The following is a 15,434-nucleotide window of genomic DNA, read 5'->3' as shown; positions in this document are numbered from 1 at the left end:
TGCTAATTAAGCATGCATGTGCGGCGATTGCCTGTAAAAATCCTGATGGGGCTATAACCATGCAACTGGGATGATGTTCCTCATGGGTTGGAGGTTTGGTGTCTGGCAACTTGGCCGAGACTGATGAGTGATGAGTAATGAAAATCGTTTCCATTTCAAAAAAAAAAAAGAAGATCATGATACTGAGCAAGTTTATTAACAACCGTGACTGAGATCGCGTAAGGTATGGGAACTACTGTAGTAAAACTGTAACAAGCTGCATTAGCTATAGCTGCATATGATTGGAGCTCTAATTGTCCTACTCCTACCCAAGCGCATGGGCGTACTGTGTGTAGTTTGTAACCTGTCCATATTATCCGGTAAATTGCGAGGCCAAAAGTTGTACTCCAAAAAGAAGGATGTAGGAAGATCCCTGTGATTTATTAATTTGCAAGATCTAGCTAGCAGTACAGCAAAGCAAAGAGCAACGCAGGAAATTACAAAGCTTTTCGGAAAGCCGATTCAGGCACTAGCTGATGAAGTTGATAGACCAATACCATAGAACCAAACTGATTCTTAATTTAAAAAAAAAGAACCAAACTGGAAAGGCATCAGAGTATTGTGCGCTATATATGCTGGTTGCTGGCTGTCATTTTGTCAGTTCAGACAGCTTAGCTTGCATGGATGGATGGACAATATAATTCCTCCGATGTTCCTGCTTCCTAGACAGCCTCATTAGCTAGCATGGCCCCGGTTAAGCTCCTTAAACGCTGGCTTTAATTTATTTCTTTCACACTGCTCAACGATATAGTAGTGCTGTCTCCTTTCTTGATCCAACAAAAGAAAAAAAAAGCTCTAGTAAACAAATTATCAGAATCTAGTAAACGGATCATCTGAAACAATCTGATAAAGAATGTGACTACGAAATTAAGAAATATAAGCGGGAATATTTGTTTACCACAATCATTTTCTGGTCACAGCTGTTTCCTTGGTGCTTCATCTCGACTTTTCCGTTCTGTGTCTCTTTATTTATTTATTTATTTATTTATTTATTTATTTATTTATTTATTTATTTATTTATTTATTTATTTATTTATTTATTTATTTATTTATTTATTTATTTATTTATTTATTTATTTATTTATTTATTTATTTATTTATTTATTTATTTATTTATTTATAATAAGGGTGACCTTTTATATATTTCTTATTAAATTCCCGTCACGGTCTTGAAGACGTGCACACACTTCTAATCCGATCCAGTAGCCGCGCGGGTACAGAAGACGTGCACATTGCTAAAGACGAAGACAACCTGTAAATGTCAAAAGCCTCTTTTTAACTTGGCACATGGTTTAATTTTACAGTGTCAGATGTAGCACGTTCTGATCCATCACAAAGAGAATATATCAGCTACGTACATGTACATAATTACTTTATTACTTTCTTAATTAGGAGACATGCGTCCTTCACATCTTTACACCAGATGTTTCCTGCGCAAGTTGTTCGCTTAATTACTATGTATTTTTCGTACATGCATTCCCCTCACGACGTACATGTAAAACATCACCTTTCCCCTCCACACACAAAAGGTTGTTGTTTACTCGTGCATGCATTGCCCATCATGAGTATGGTCGTTTATTGTGAAAGTGAAACCACTATAATAAGGCGCATGATTAAAAGCGTTGTTGTAGCTAGAGACACAACTTTTGCAAGCACAAAACGTATAAGCAAAACACAATGCAAGAGACAGACCGTATTTTGTGGGTAGAGCACATTTGTTGTGTCCATGTCCACGAGTAGTTTACCTCTTCTATCCTACTAGTATTTCCTAAAGCAGACATCACGATCCTCGCTTTGCAAACAAGTCGCAGAAAACAAAACAAAACCCACTACTACATACACATACCGTATGCTAAGATTCCCGTGGAATAAAGTGTGATGCGCCACTTATCACATGTACACCCACACATATCCCTGTTAGATTCTTGTTTTCTCTAGAGGTGTGACAACATGTATTAAGATACTTGTATCCAGTAAAATTGCATTTACATGCTCGTTTCGCTCGGTGGATATGGTCATATGGATAATACTTTTTTTTTTTGTGTGGATGTGTGAAATGGACGATGGAGAAAAGGATCTGTATACAGGTTGGTGTGAACTGCTGAAACTTTCCAAGCGTATCATTCAGCGTGCATTCTGGCCTGCGATGTGATAAAGCTCTGCCCAGCTTTTGGGTTTGCCTTTGCTGCTGCTGCTGCTGCAACCTTTTTGTGCCTGCCTGCCGTGCCCACCTGGCATCCGGTTTCAACACATGCCATAATCACCACTCACTGCCGTGCCGTCGTGAATCATTTTAGTTGATCGGTGTCACTTGTGAGTGTGAGGCTGGAGTATGTACGTAGTGGAGCACCAGCCAGCGGGTGCCGTTTGCAGTTCCATGTTCCATGGTTGGAATCTGACGGATCCTCTTCACCTGTTAGTGTTACCTACCTGTGTTGTGTGCGGCAAGGAGCTAAGAAGAAGCCATCATGGCATGGGAATCTCTGCTCAACGATGCCCATGCCAATGCCATGGCTGCTGCACCTTCATTCCTTCCTGTTGTGTGTGGGCTTTGATGATGATGATGACGCATCAATTGGATGAGCGCTTTGCGTTGGCGCCAAGAACGTCGGGTGATGGGTGAGCATCACAAGGCTAGCTTCACGCCAGAGAGTACATCGAGCCATGTGTTAGAGATGTCTGGTTCTTGCACAAGGAAAAGATTTTTGTTACCGGTCTGTGTTTTTCCACTTATTGATAGCAAATTGGAGTATAATGATGATGATATGCAAACAGCTGGAGTTTAAGATACCATGTGTTTTCTACCTTTATGTTGTTTTTTGTTGCTGCCATGTGCTATCTACTTGATGCGCACCTAGATTGCGACAACTGGTGTTCACGTGATTCACCCACATTGCCACGTATCTCATTGTTTCTAGGCAAAAGGATACTAAGCATTGGGCATAATTCCAATTCCCTGAAATCAAGTGGTGTGTTTGAGCAGACAGCATATAGTCTGGAAACAGGACACATGTGCATTTGAGGATTTGCATATATTGCCTATCAGGCGCATATACTCAAAAGTTGACTGTGTGAGGAGCCAAGAGCCACCATTGGCATTGTTTGCCAAAGCAACATCTGCTACCAGCCTACCAGCATTACACTGAATGTCAGTGTCAGCCAATTATAAGTATGATGAAGAGAGACTGCCCTCCCACCCCACCATTAGTGCCGGCAAGGCGGCAACACTTTGGTACAGACAAGATTAAATACGATGACATGGATTGCCATTTATTTTAGATAGAACCAGAGCAGCTGATGGAGTGTAATGCTATCCACCGGAAGAGACAAGAGCTAGCTGGGAAAATAATACACAGACGAGAACCGACTTTTGGGCACTCATTTGCACCAACCGAAGTACTGGTACACATCTTGTACGTAGTAGTTGTTGTTTAACACGGGGTTGGTATAGAAAGGAATGGACTAAACTATTTCCAAGCGCTGAACGTGAATACTTTTAAACTTGGCTTGGCTCAAAGTCGTTTTCTTTTATTATAACAGAAAAAAAAAAGGGTCAACACGTACGGGGAACTTGTTTTCAGCCATGGTTCTGAGGGTAAGGTGCAATGATGTAAGCAATTCTGACTTGGCATTTCTTTGCTGCTATAGCATATACAATGGTGGGTGGATGTAATCACGCAATAATCCCATTTAAACCGGTGGCAGGGTATTAAGTGGATGGTGATGTGGCGCTTAATGCTAAATACTATACCAAATTCACTTGAAAATTCATCAGTGGGCACGGCGCACGGTCCCAAATCCACAGCAATCGCATCTTTTAGTCTGAGGAATCAGCATGAGCACAACACAACCGCAAAGAGAGAGAGAGAGAGAGAGGTGCCCTGGCCAATCTGCCACGCTGTATATATATATGATTAGATCGATGAGATTAGAGGCTGTCACGATGAAGCTGCCAAAAAGGAAATCAGTCGACGTGCGCAGTGCATTGACCCGACCGGGCACAGGCACCGGCGGTTGATGAATCGCAAGAAACCAAAACGGCCCGGTCCCGGACAGCGGACGCTGCCCGCTGGCGCTGGGGGAGAACGAATCGAATCGCTGCTCGCATCCCTATCAAGGCACAGGGCTGAAAATGAAAACATGTATACTAGTAGTAGGAGTTGTTGGACTGGAGGAGCAAACTGTGGTGCACACAATGAAAACTGACGAGAGCATTCTTTGACTCGGCTTCCCACTCTCCAATTCACACGCTGCATCCAGTCCTGTCGTTGGTCTGGTCGTGCCATGCGGCATGCGCACATCTGTACAAGCCCTTGGGGCTTTTTTTCTCTGGGACTCCAGAGAAATTCCTTGTTGTAATATTTTCTCCCAATTTTTACAAGTGTACCAGCAGCACTGGAGGAATCAAAGGAATCCGGCAGCAGCGCGGGGACGTGGAAATGTTTGTCCCGTGCCGCGGACGCTGCCAAGGTTTCCTTGAGAGAGAGTTTCCAGCCTTGGGCCCTTTCCAAGCGGTGAGGCGAAGCGAGCGAGAACAGTCAAGTCTGCAACGAAAGCGATCGGACGGCGACGCCACGTCTAGAACCATGGCTCGAGTGTGGAGTGGAGACGACAAGGCGAGGCCGAGGAGAGGAGATTCCTCGTCCGCTGGGGCCGCACGGTGGAGGATGAAGCTTCCTTTCCTTGAAGCATGGACCAGGAGGGCCACGCAACCGCAACGGGCTGCTGAACGAATTCCGTGAACCATTTTGCATCTGCTTGGTGCACAGCTTGTACTTGGCCGTATGAACTTTGCGCTGTATTAATTTGGAGGTACCGTGCAACCAGTACGAGTGGCTTTGCTTGTTTGTCGAGCACGGTTTATAGATCCTTTGCAACAATCGGCCATCGATCGGGGTCAGGCAGGCCACAGTTTGGGGTCGGGTCCCGGGTAGGTTGCCTGTGCCTGCCTTGACCCGGTCCGGCTAGCATTGCACACGTGACACGTCCCTCCCGATTCTTGTCCTGCCAATTCTCGACCTTTGACGTCGAGATCCGGGGTACCAAAGCGCTTCGCTAGCAGAAGCGTCACGGTTCTTGGGCGACCGCGTACGAGTAGTATTGTTTGTTTCGTTCTCGAGTCCGAACAGCGTTTCGCGGCGGGCACGCACTCGTTTCTGCTGAGCCGCCGCCGGATCAGTGGTTCCTTTGATTCTTTCGCATGTGGTCTCGTCGTCCGAACACCACACCCTAAACTTTGTTTGCTTCATTTATCCAATCAACGACGGCGGACAATAGTCGACAGGTGGCTAACAACAACAATGGTGGTTGCTTGCTCCACCAATCCGCCGTTGTTTCCCTTCAAGTGAGCTCACAAACCCACCAGTTCGTAGCCAACAACCGCTAATAAAATGTACAAGCACGCACCCTCCACTCCCGCCAGGCGCCGAATTGCAGTTACACAAGGAATACACCCGGCTACGTAGTACCGTATCAGTATACGACGGCCGTCCAGCCAAACCCAGCAGCCTTTTCCGTTGGCGCCGATCCATCCGCCCCCAACCAACGCCGACCGCGACCACACGCCCTGTCCGCCATCTCCCTCCACGGGCCACGGGACGCGAGACCCAGCCAAAAAACCCCAGCGAAACCAGCCCAAACCGCGCAGCGAAACACACTCACACTCCGGAGGGAGAGCGAGCGAGCGGTCCCTTCCAGGCTAAGGCTTCCCTTTCCCTCCCCGACGCGACGCCTTCTCTCTCCCGGCGCATAAAACCAAGAGCGAGCACACTCCAGTCAAGCCAGAGCCAGCCATCTCCCACGGAACGGAACAAAGCACACCGCAAGCTCCAAAAGCACCAAACCCAGAAAAACAAACAAAACAAAAGCCATGCCCGCAGCAGCAGCAAAAGCATCATCCATCGTTCCCCGCCGCCGTCGCCGCTAAGCTAAAGCTCTCGCGGTCCATGGGTGCGGCGCGTCCGCGGCGCTGGAAGCTGCCGTTCCACCGCACCATCAGCGCCGCGGCCGGAGGAGGCGGCGGCAGCAGCAGCGCGCCGTGCTCGCCCTCGTCCAGGTCGTCCGCCTCGGCGGCGCCGCCGCCACCGCCGCCAGGCCACGCCTCGCCCGCGCGCTCCGAGGCGTGGGCGGCGGCCGAGGCGGTGCCGGAGGAGTTCCTGTGCCCACTCTCCGGCGCGCTCATGGCGGACCCCGTCATACTGCCGTCGGGGAAGACCTTCGAGCGGGCCTGCCTCCAGGCCTGCGCGGACCTCGCGTTCCTGCCCCCCGGCGTCGAGGACGGGGGCGCCGACACCCTCATCCCTAACGCCGCGCTCAAGGCGGCCATCGGCACCTGGTGCGCGCGCTCCGGACGGGCGGTGCCGGCGCCGCCGTCCGCCGAGGCGGCAAGGCAGGCCGTGCTGCGCGTTATGCCTCCGGCGGTAGCGGCGGCGGCCAAGTCCGTGAGGACCACCACCGCGAGGCGCGTGGCGGTGTTGGCCGCGAGCACATCCAACTCGTCCTACTCGTCCCCGACGGAGTCCACGTCGTCGTACGGGTCGGCCTCGGAGATCACCGCGGCGGAGGAGGACGACGCCAAGGAAGAGGCGCCCCGGAGGAGGATTGTCAAGGAGGTGGAGGCGGATCCGCCTGTCGCGACGCCGGTTGACCCGCTGGAGGACGACGTGGTGGGCAAGGTGATGGACGCGGACGACGACGGCGTGGTGGCCGCGGCGATGGGCGCGCTGCGGGAGGCCACGCGGGAGGGCGCGGAGCGGCGGCGCGCGCTGTGCACGCCGCGGCTCCTGGGCGCGCTGCGCCGCGTGCTGCTGCTCCCGCGCCACGCGCCCGCCCGCGTCGACGCGGCGGCCGCGCTGGTGAACCTCTCCCTGGAGCCCGCCAACAAGGTCCGCATCGTGCGCGCGGGTGCGGTGCCGGCGCTCGTCGAGGTGCTCCGGTCGGGCGCGTCGGCGCCCGAGGCGCGGGAGCACGCGGCGGGGGCGCTCTTCGGGCTGGCGCTCAACGAGGACAACCGCGCCGCCATCGGCGTGCTGGGCGCGGTGCCCCCGCTCCTGGACCTGCTCACGTCCCCGGCCCAGTACCCGCCACGCGCGCGCCGCGACGCCGGGATGGCGCTCTACCACCTTACCCTCGCCGCCGTCAACCAGTCCAAGGTCGCGCGCTTCCCCGGCGCGCCCAAGGCGCTGCTCGCCGTGGCGTCCGGTGCCGCGGAGCCGGGCCCCATACGGAGGCTGGCGCTCATGGTGGCCTGCAACGTGGCCGCCTGCGCCGAGGGCCGCAACGCGCTCATGGACGCGGGCGCCGTCGCGTCCGTCTCCGCCATCCTCCTCGCCTCGCCTTCCCACGAAGACGGGGGCACGGCGGACCTGGAGGAGTGGTGCGTGTCGGCGATGTACGCGATGAGCCGCGGCAGCCTCCGGTTCCGCGGCCTGGCGCGCGCGGCCGGCGCGGACCGGGCGCTCCGGCGCGTGGTGGCCGAGGAGGGCGGCGGCGTCCGGCGCGAGATGGCCCGGAAGACGCTCCGCGCCATGCGGGGCGACCTCGACGACGAGGACGGCGGCGGCGAGTACAACGACCTGACCGGCAGCAGCGCGGAGTGCGGCGACGGCGAGGACTGCGGCGGGAGCATCGTGTCGGACGGGCTCATGTCGTTCCGGCGCCGGCAGCGCGAGCTCGGCGTGTCGTCGTGCGGCAACACCGCCGAGTTCTGAAACCTCAGTTCGTTCTCCGGCGAAGACGGCGACCGGTCCCCCGTCCACACGTCCCATTGCGATGATGAATGTTTTGTATGTAAAAAATTGCTTGGTTTAGGTTCACGAGGTTTAGACATCTGTGCCGTGTGTGAAGGGCGACGATGAAAAACGTCCATGGTTTTTGGAACAGTGACCAATGCGCCCTCTTCAGCTCACCTGTGTGACTGTCAGTGAAGCTCCTTGCTCCGTGCTGTGTGTGTGTCAGTTGGCGTGCTTTGCGTAATGGCGAAACGGGATGGGATGTGTAAAAGCGACCGGGTCGTGTGCGGGACAAGGCGCGGGCGGGGGTGGCGGGGGTTGGGTGTTGCTTGCAAGTCAGAGCAATGGCTTTGTTCTTCCATCCGTACTCCCTCGCGTACCTGATGCGCTGGCAGGCAGGCAAAGCTCGTGTCCTTGACGGGCCAGCCATTATAGTAGTTTAGAGCGAGAGACCCACGCATGTGTCTCCATCAGTAAAGGAAACCATCTTTGTGCTCTGATCTGATCTACTACTCGCTCTAAATCTTTCATTGATGCTTCCTGGCCCTACGCTGTCAAGCTCTTTATCTCATCACTAATGTTTGATGATTGCAGTTCGACGAGAGGAGAGGCACATCATGCGCTCTGCGACAGGATCGTAGCGAGGTGCATCCGTGACTGACTGTCTTGTTCATCCAACTTGTATTGTGCTCCTGCTTCATCCCTGTCACGCAGCGTTTCGGAGAGATAATTGCAGGCCATTGGATGGACAGGCATGCTTCTTCGGAGTACATTCTTCAGCCCTTCAGTTTTGGACTGTTGTCTGCTTTCATCCCCGCCGCCGTTGTCACGTAAAACCGGCGCACGTCAGTGTGGCTCCTCGCGTCCGCGCTCCAGTCTCGTTCACGGTGGACGGTGCCCAGCGGCCGCTTCCCCGCACCGCCGGTCCGAGACCGGCCTATTCCGCGGACCTCGCCGGCGGTATGGTCCACATTCGGCGACTAGTATTCGTTTGCATTTGCATTGATCCATTCCATCACATATCAGCCCTGTTTCCAAAATTTTTCAAAATATGACATGAATCTTTTAAGTCTAGTTACTCCGCAATTTGATAATAATTATCATATATAAATAAAAATGCTACAGTAGTCAAAGTCAAAAATTTTCGCGAGTGAACGAGCCCTCACTACTCAAAATTTATTTATTTATTTTTAAAAAAGGACTAGTATTCGTTTTGAGTAGCGCTGTGCGATGTCGTTGATCTTGGGCCTTGGCTGCTCGTGGATGGATCCAGATCCCGGACAAGCAATGGAATTCACCCCTTTTCTAATGCTGAGATGGACATAGAGCCATGCAGGCCATGCCTGTCTACTGCCTTTTGTATCAATCACAGGTGTCCTACCTTTTGTAGGCCATCCCTCCTCATCTCTTGTGCCAGTGCAAATGTGCAAGCAGTACTGCAGCTCGACCCTTTTCGCATCGCATGGCTTGCGTGATCCCTAGATGCTGCCAACTCTAGAGTATTAAATATATTTTTAAATATAGAAAAAAATAAAAAAACCTAATTGTATAGATTAATTAGATTTTGCGAGATCAATTTTTAAACCTAATTAATTTATAATTAAATATACAAATGATTAATTGTTTAGACTTAATAAATTCGTCTCGTAGTTTTCTGACGGATTCTATAATTTATTTTTTTTATTAGTATCTGAACACCCTATACAACATTCTATACGACACCTAAAAAAGTTTTCGACCTCAAACTAAACAAGCCATCGTTCTCACAGCAATGACTAATTTTGTATAGTGAAAATCTCACAAATAGCAAGGTTTTAATAAATACTTAGATTATGGAATCTTATCCTAAAATTAAAATTGTTTTCTCATTCTTATTTTTTGACGTCATTTTTTCAAGTTGTATATGTACTTAATTTTGACATACTGTAGACTACATGTGCATAACCCACTTATCTTGAAAATCAGCGGTGAACCTGGCGATAACCTTTGCAATGTGAAAGTTTGGAACATGGGCACACTCATAGCGCGGTGGTACCGCCTCCGTTGCGAAGGCTGAGTGTTGCGTGTTGCTTGGTAAATGTGTTCTAATATTTCTCGGACAGTCTTACATGGATTTGAGCATATGGTTAGTACATGTGTCCATATACTTAGATTTTTTTTTTAATTCCAAGTTTCTTCTATAAAACTAAACTAATCCTCGTATAACTCTTATATATGGTTTCTACCTATCAAATGTGTCCTAAGTCAGGCTTTGTTTTCCGCCAAAATTTTTGTCTTTTCGTTACTGTAGCACTTTCATTTGTATTTAACAACTACTGTTCAGTTATAGACTAACTAGACTCAAAAGATTTGTCTCGCAAATTACAGGCGAACAGTGTAATTAATTTTTTATTTTTGTCTATACTTAATGCTCGAAGCATGTGTCCAAAGATTCGATGTCACGGAGAATCTTGAACTTTTTAAAAACATTTTGAATTTGGATACTGTAGCACATTCGTTTGTATTTCGCAATTAAATATCCAGTTATAGACTAACTAGCCTCAGAAGATTCGTCTCGCCATTTATATGCAAACTGTGCAATTTGTTATTTTTTATCTATATTTAGTGCTTTATGTATGTATTCAGACGTGATAAGAAATCTTGTAAACTTTTTAGAAATTTAAAGACATTTAAATGGGTCTTAAACCAGGCCACATAAAAGTCATTTTATACGACAGGAAAAGAAAACAGACGAATATTTAGAATTCTGTTTGGTATGGTTGTAGAGTTGCAGTCAGTCACAACCACACCTCATCATGGAACGCAACAAACAGAACATTCTTTGATACACAAATGAAGACCTTGTTTAGATCCAAAAATATTTAGAATTCTGATATGATGACACTTTTGTATTTATTATCTAACTATAGATTATAAGATTAAAAGAATCCTTTCGTGATTTTCAACTCTATTTTATGATTAATTATTTTTTAATTTATATTTAATATTTTATTTATAAAAAAGAAAGATTCAACGTGACAGAGATCATGAAAGTTTTTGGCCGTGTTTAGTTCGTGGACCAAAAGATTTCACGACACGGTAGCACTTTTGTTTGTTTGTGGTAATTATTGTCTAATCATAGTCTAATTAGGCTTAAAAGATTTGTTTCGTAAATTTCGACCAAACTATGCAGTTAGTTTTTATTTTTATCTATATTTAATACTTTATGCATGTATTTAAAGATTTGACGTGACGATGAATCTTAAAATATTTTGAGATTTTAGGTGGAACCAAACAAGGCCCGAAAAGCGATGACACTGTTGATAATGACTCTGTGCAGTAGTCTAGTCCTGCAATGTCAACGCCGCCGGGTGGGTTGCCGCCCCGCCATGCGACTTAGCGAGCGAGGGGGGTCAGAGTAGGCAGGCCAGGGGGACCCGGAGGAGGAGGCGTGCGTGTCGGCAGAAGACGCTCGTTGACCAACCTTGTTCGTGCTCGGAACTGCCTGGCTGGACGGACCCGTTCGTTGCGATGCTTTGTTTGGAGTCCAAGCATACGGATACTGTGACTTGGGGTTGGGGACATCCTCGGCGTTTCTCCATTGGATAACCATGCCTTGGACGTGGTTGCAAGGAAGCGTTTGCAATAGGGCCGTGAGAGTATGTCGTCAGGTGATGTGTTACCATTACTAGTATTTATTAAACTTTTTTGTTGGTCTTCTGATAAGGTTGTTTTAGTTCACTTGCTAGCAGTTCTAAAACCCCATGTGACGGGCAAAGATGGAAATGAGATTTGAGTACTTTGACTTGGCTAATACAGTACAGTACTACTCCCTAATAGAGCAACTCCAACCCACCTCTTAAACAAGTCCATATTCTAAATCTAGGAACTTAGGCTCCCATTTTCCATGCCCTTCTAAATTATAGTTTCAACCCCTCACATCTAGAACCCCTATCCTAATGAAGCGGTAGTAATAAAGGCCTTGTTTAGTTCACCCAAAAATCCAAAAAAATTCAAAATTCCCCGTCACATCGAATCTTGCGACACATGCATGAAGTATTAAATATAGACGAAAACAAAAACTAATTATACAGTTTGTCTGTAAATCACAAGATGAATCTTTTGATCTTAGTTAGTTCATGATTAGACAATATTTGTCAAATAAAAACAAAAGTGCTTCGAAATTTTTTGGAACTAAACAAGACCAAAGTCTAAAGAAGAGTGTGCGGGTGGAGCCAATATGTCTTCATGCGACTGGACCCTCATCAGGACCAAAAGGTCAGGTCAGACCGTCAGGCACCTCGCAACTTTCTCGGCATGAGCAGGGTGTCGTGACGTCGAGCAACGCTTGTGAAAAAGTTTGGTAGCTCGGCCGTCGTCCATCGGCGTGACCATGCGTTTGGCACATGGCAGTTGGCAGGTGCTCCTCCGTGTTTGACCAACGAGAAAGGACGGGACGGCGGCGTCGTGGTCGTACCCTTGAGCCTCGAGACCACCGGGGCGTGTCGTGTGATCGTGTCGTCAACTGGTGACGAGCGCGCGCGCGCGCACGTCGGGGCTCCCCCGGGCGTGCCGAGCGAGGCTCTCTGGCTCTGGCATTCTGGCAACTGCAACTGGCCAGCGGCGAATGCGTCAGCGTCACGGCAGGGGGCGCCGGCGAATGCGTCACGGCTGCCTGCTCCTGCCGTTGCTCGTTGGAGCGTCGTCAGGCGTCATCAAGTCGCAACTGCAAAGGGCTCTGATGGCACTGTTTGTGCACATGGAGTCGTGCCGTCGGACGATCCATCCTTGCGACCTTTGCTATAAGGACTTGTTTAGTTCGCAAAAATTTTCAAGATTCCCCGTCACATCGAATCTTTGGTCGTATGCATGAAGCATTAAATATAGACGAAAATAAAAACTAACTGCACAGTTTAGCTGTAATTTGTGAGATGAATCTTTTGAGCCTAGTTACTCTGTAATTGGACAATGTTTGTCAAATAAAAACGAAATGCTACAGTATCCAAAAACGAAAAATTTTGCGAACTAAACAAGGCCTAAGCTGTTCCTCCAGGCCGGGCGTCCCCGGCAGGCACAGGCACTTGCCATGAAAAAACGATCGATCATCATGGCGCATGCTGAGTTCGGTCTGCCTCATTGGGGCAGGTGATCCGTCGGCCTCGGCGGCACCGAGCTGGGAGTACGTACCTCTGAAGCAGTGAAGCGCCGAAAGAGACGCGCCTAGGGCACCGACATGCGCGTGCTGTGCAGTGCTTGGTTCTTCCGATCCTCTGAAAACCACTCCGAGCACCAACACAACCTCAGGGGCCATTTGTTTCGCCGGGAATGACTCCATGGAAGGATTCCTTGCCAAAAATTATTAGCTAATTTATATAAGCTTTTAACTTTTTTGGAAGGAATTCGGGCCTCATTTTGCTCTGACCGAACGAGTCTGGCTCGGCCCAGGAAGCCATGCACAGCTACTCCCCTAGTCCCCTCGAGTCTCGTCTCAACAACAACAACAACAACAACAAAAAGTTCGGTATTGCTAGCGCCCGGACGTCCGGCGCTAGCAGCGTGTCCGGACGCTGAGGCTTCCACCCGCATCACATGAAAAAATATAAAGTAGGCAGCGTCCGTACGCAAGTCTCAGGTAGCGCTCTCTCACCGTGTCCCGTTCCTCCACTGCATCCCGTTTTCCACCTCCGCTCCCAACTCTATTCTCCACGGCGCCCTTATTCCCGTTTCCCACCGCGTCCTCTCTCCCCGTTCCTCCATTGCACCCAGTTCTTCCACGGCACCCCGTCCTCCACCGCGCCCTGTTCCTTCATTGGGTCCCGTTCCCCATCGCACCCTGTCCCCTGTTCCTAACGCAATCCGTTCGCAAGTGCAACATCAAAAATATAAATATTGCAACATCGCAAAAATATGTAGTGCAACATCGAAAAACATGTACTGCAACATCGTAAAAATATGTAGTGCAACATCGAAAAACATGTACTGCAACATCGAAAAAATATGTACTGCAACATCAAAAATTATATGCTGCAATATCGAAAACAAAGTACCGCAATATCGAAAAAATATGTACTGCAACATTGAATAAACATGTACTGCAACATATGTTGGACCATCTCAAATGGTAGTATTGCAACGTCACAAAAATTGACCATGAAACATGGAGAGAAAATATTCGAAAAGTCATCTGTTGCAACAACCGAAGAATCTCATTGCAACATTTGAAAGTCATCTATCGCAACATCTAAAAAGAACCATTGCAACATGGAGAAACAAACAAAAAAGGACGTGCAAAAGTAGCAAGGGGATGGGCTCTGCTCCAACCCTGACCCATCACCTTCGAGCTCTCTGAAGGAAGGAGGAGTTCACCAGACCCCTAGCCACCATTATGTCCCTCAGATCTAGAGGAGGATGAAGATGATGAGGACGAGGACTCAGATCCATAGTAGGAGGAGGAGGAGGAGGAGTGTCCTTTAGATCTAGAGGATGAGGATAAGGAGGATGGGGGCTGAGATCCATACGAGGAGAAGGAGGAGAAGGATGAGGAGGAGGCTCAGATCTAGAGAAGAACCGACCTACCTCGTCGGAGCCGCCGCTATTGTCCTCGTCTCCGAGGAGCAGGGAGATTGCTGGTAGGAGGAGGAAGGAAGGGAGCGCAAACAGAAGGCGTGGCAGCAGCCTCGATGCGAGGGTGTCGTCTGTCCTAGAGAGTAGCAGCGAGGGCAGCTGCGAGCGTAAGTACCGAGAGCAGCGAGCGGTGGTGTATGTGGAGGTGGACGGAAATAACAAGGCGTTGGTGGCATCTATTCTGATTTAATTAGGCCGCAGGTTCGTGTGCGCGGTGTCCGGACAGGACGGACGCCCGCACAGTATCATTACCGCAAAAAGTTATCTAGGTCACTATTTAGTTGAACTTTCAACATTGCAAACATCACCGACTTTTAAATTATTGGGTTTAGAAACATAAAAAGATATATAATTTATAGGTTCAATTGGAATATACATGCAACATCTCACAAAAATTGAGATTCTAAAAAAAAATACATTCTAGATGGTATTAACGAAAAAGGTGTGTGTCGGGGAAAGACAAATGATCATCCATTCTTACATTCTAGATGATATTAATGATCACAGGTGTGTGTCTGGCCAAAGACAAATGTGTTATCTTTTTTAAGATTGAACAATACAATGTAGATGCTAATGAGCAGATTCGAAAAAGGGTCCGTCTTTGAGAGTACAATACAGACGCTACCCCTATAAACAACTTTGAAGAAGGGACTAACAAATCTTCTAGACGCTAATGAGCACATTCGAAAGACGGGCTGGGAAAATCTTTGAGAGTATAATACATAAGCTACCCCTACATTCGAAAGAGGGGCTGGGAAAATCTTTGAGTGTATAATACATAAGCTACCCCTAACATCGCCTACCACTCAAGTACAAAACTGTTAAATTCTAGAATATTTACTCCTATTGGAAGTCGAATCCAAGTCCTCATGTGCTATTGGGGGATTCTTCAACCATTAGACTACAAACCGTTTCGCAGGCGTGGTCGATTCTCAACCCAAGGTAGTAGTATTTCAATTGTTCAATTATTTTTATTCACACTAGAAAAGAGTGGGTGGCCCAACTAGCTCCGTCCGACCCAAGCCCAGCTTAGAAAAGCCATCCCGAGCATACTCAACGGCA

At 48.7% G+C, this 15,434-nt stretch overlaps 1 protein-coding gene across 1 annotated transcript; it reads left to right on the top strand.

The window, feature by feature from the left end:
- Positions 5,642–8,266, top strand: LOC8056216 (U-box domain-containing protein 39). Its single transcript, XM_021452076.1, has one exon. It carries the CDS (start codon positions 5,985–5,987, stop codon positions 7,746–7,748), a length of 1,764 nt encoding a protein of 587 aa, XP_021307751.1. The 5' UTR covers positions 5,642–5,984; the 3' UTR covers positions 7,749–8,266.

Source organism: Sorghum bicolor, chromosome 2, assembly GCF_000003195.3.
Source record: "Sorghum bicolor cultivar BTx623 chromosome 2, Sorghum_bicolor_NCBIv3, whole genome shotgun sequence".
Lineage (NCBI taxonomy): Eukaryota > Viridiplantae > Streptophyta > Magnoliopsida > Poales > Poaceae > Sorghum > Sorghum bicolor.
This window is presented reverse-complemented; position numbering and strand designations above follow the sequence as displayed.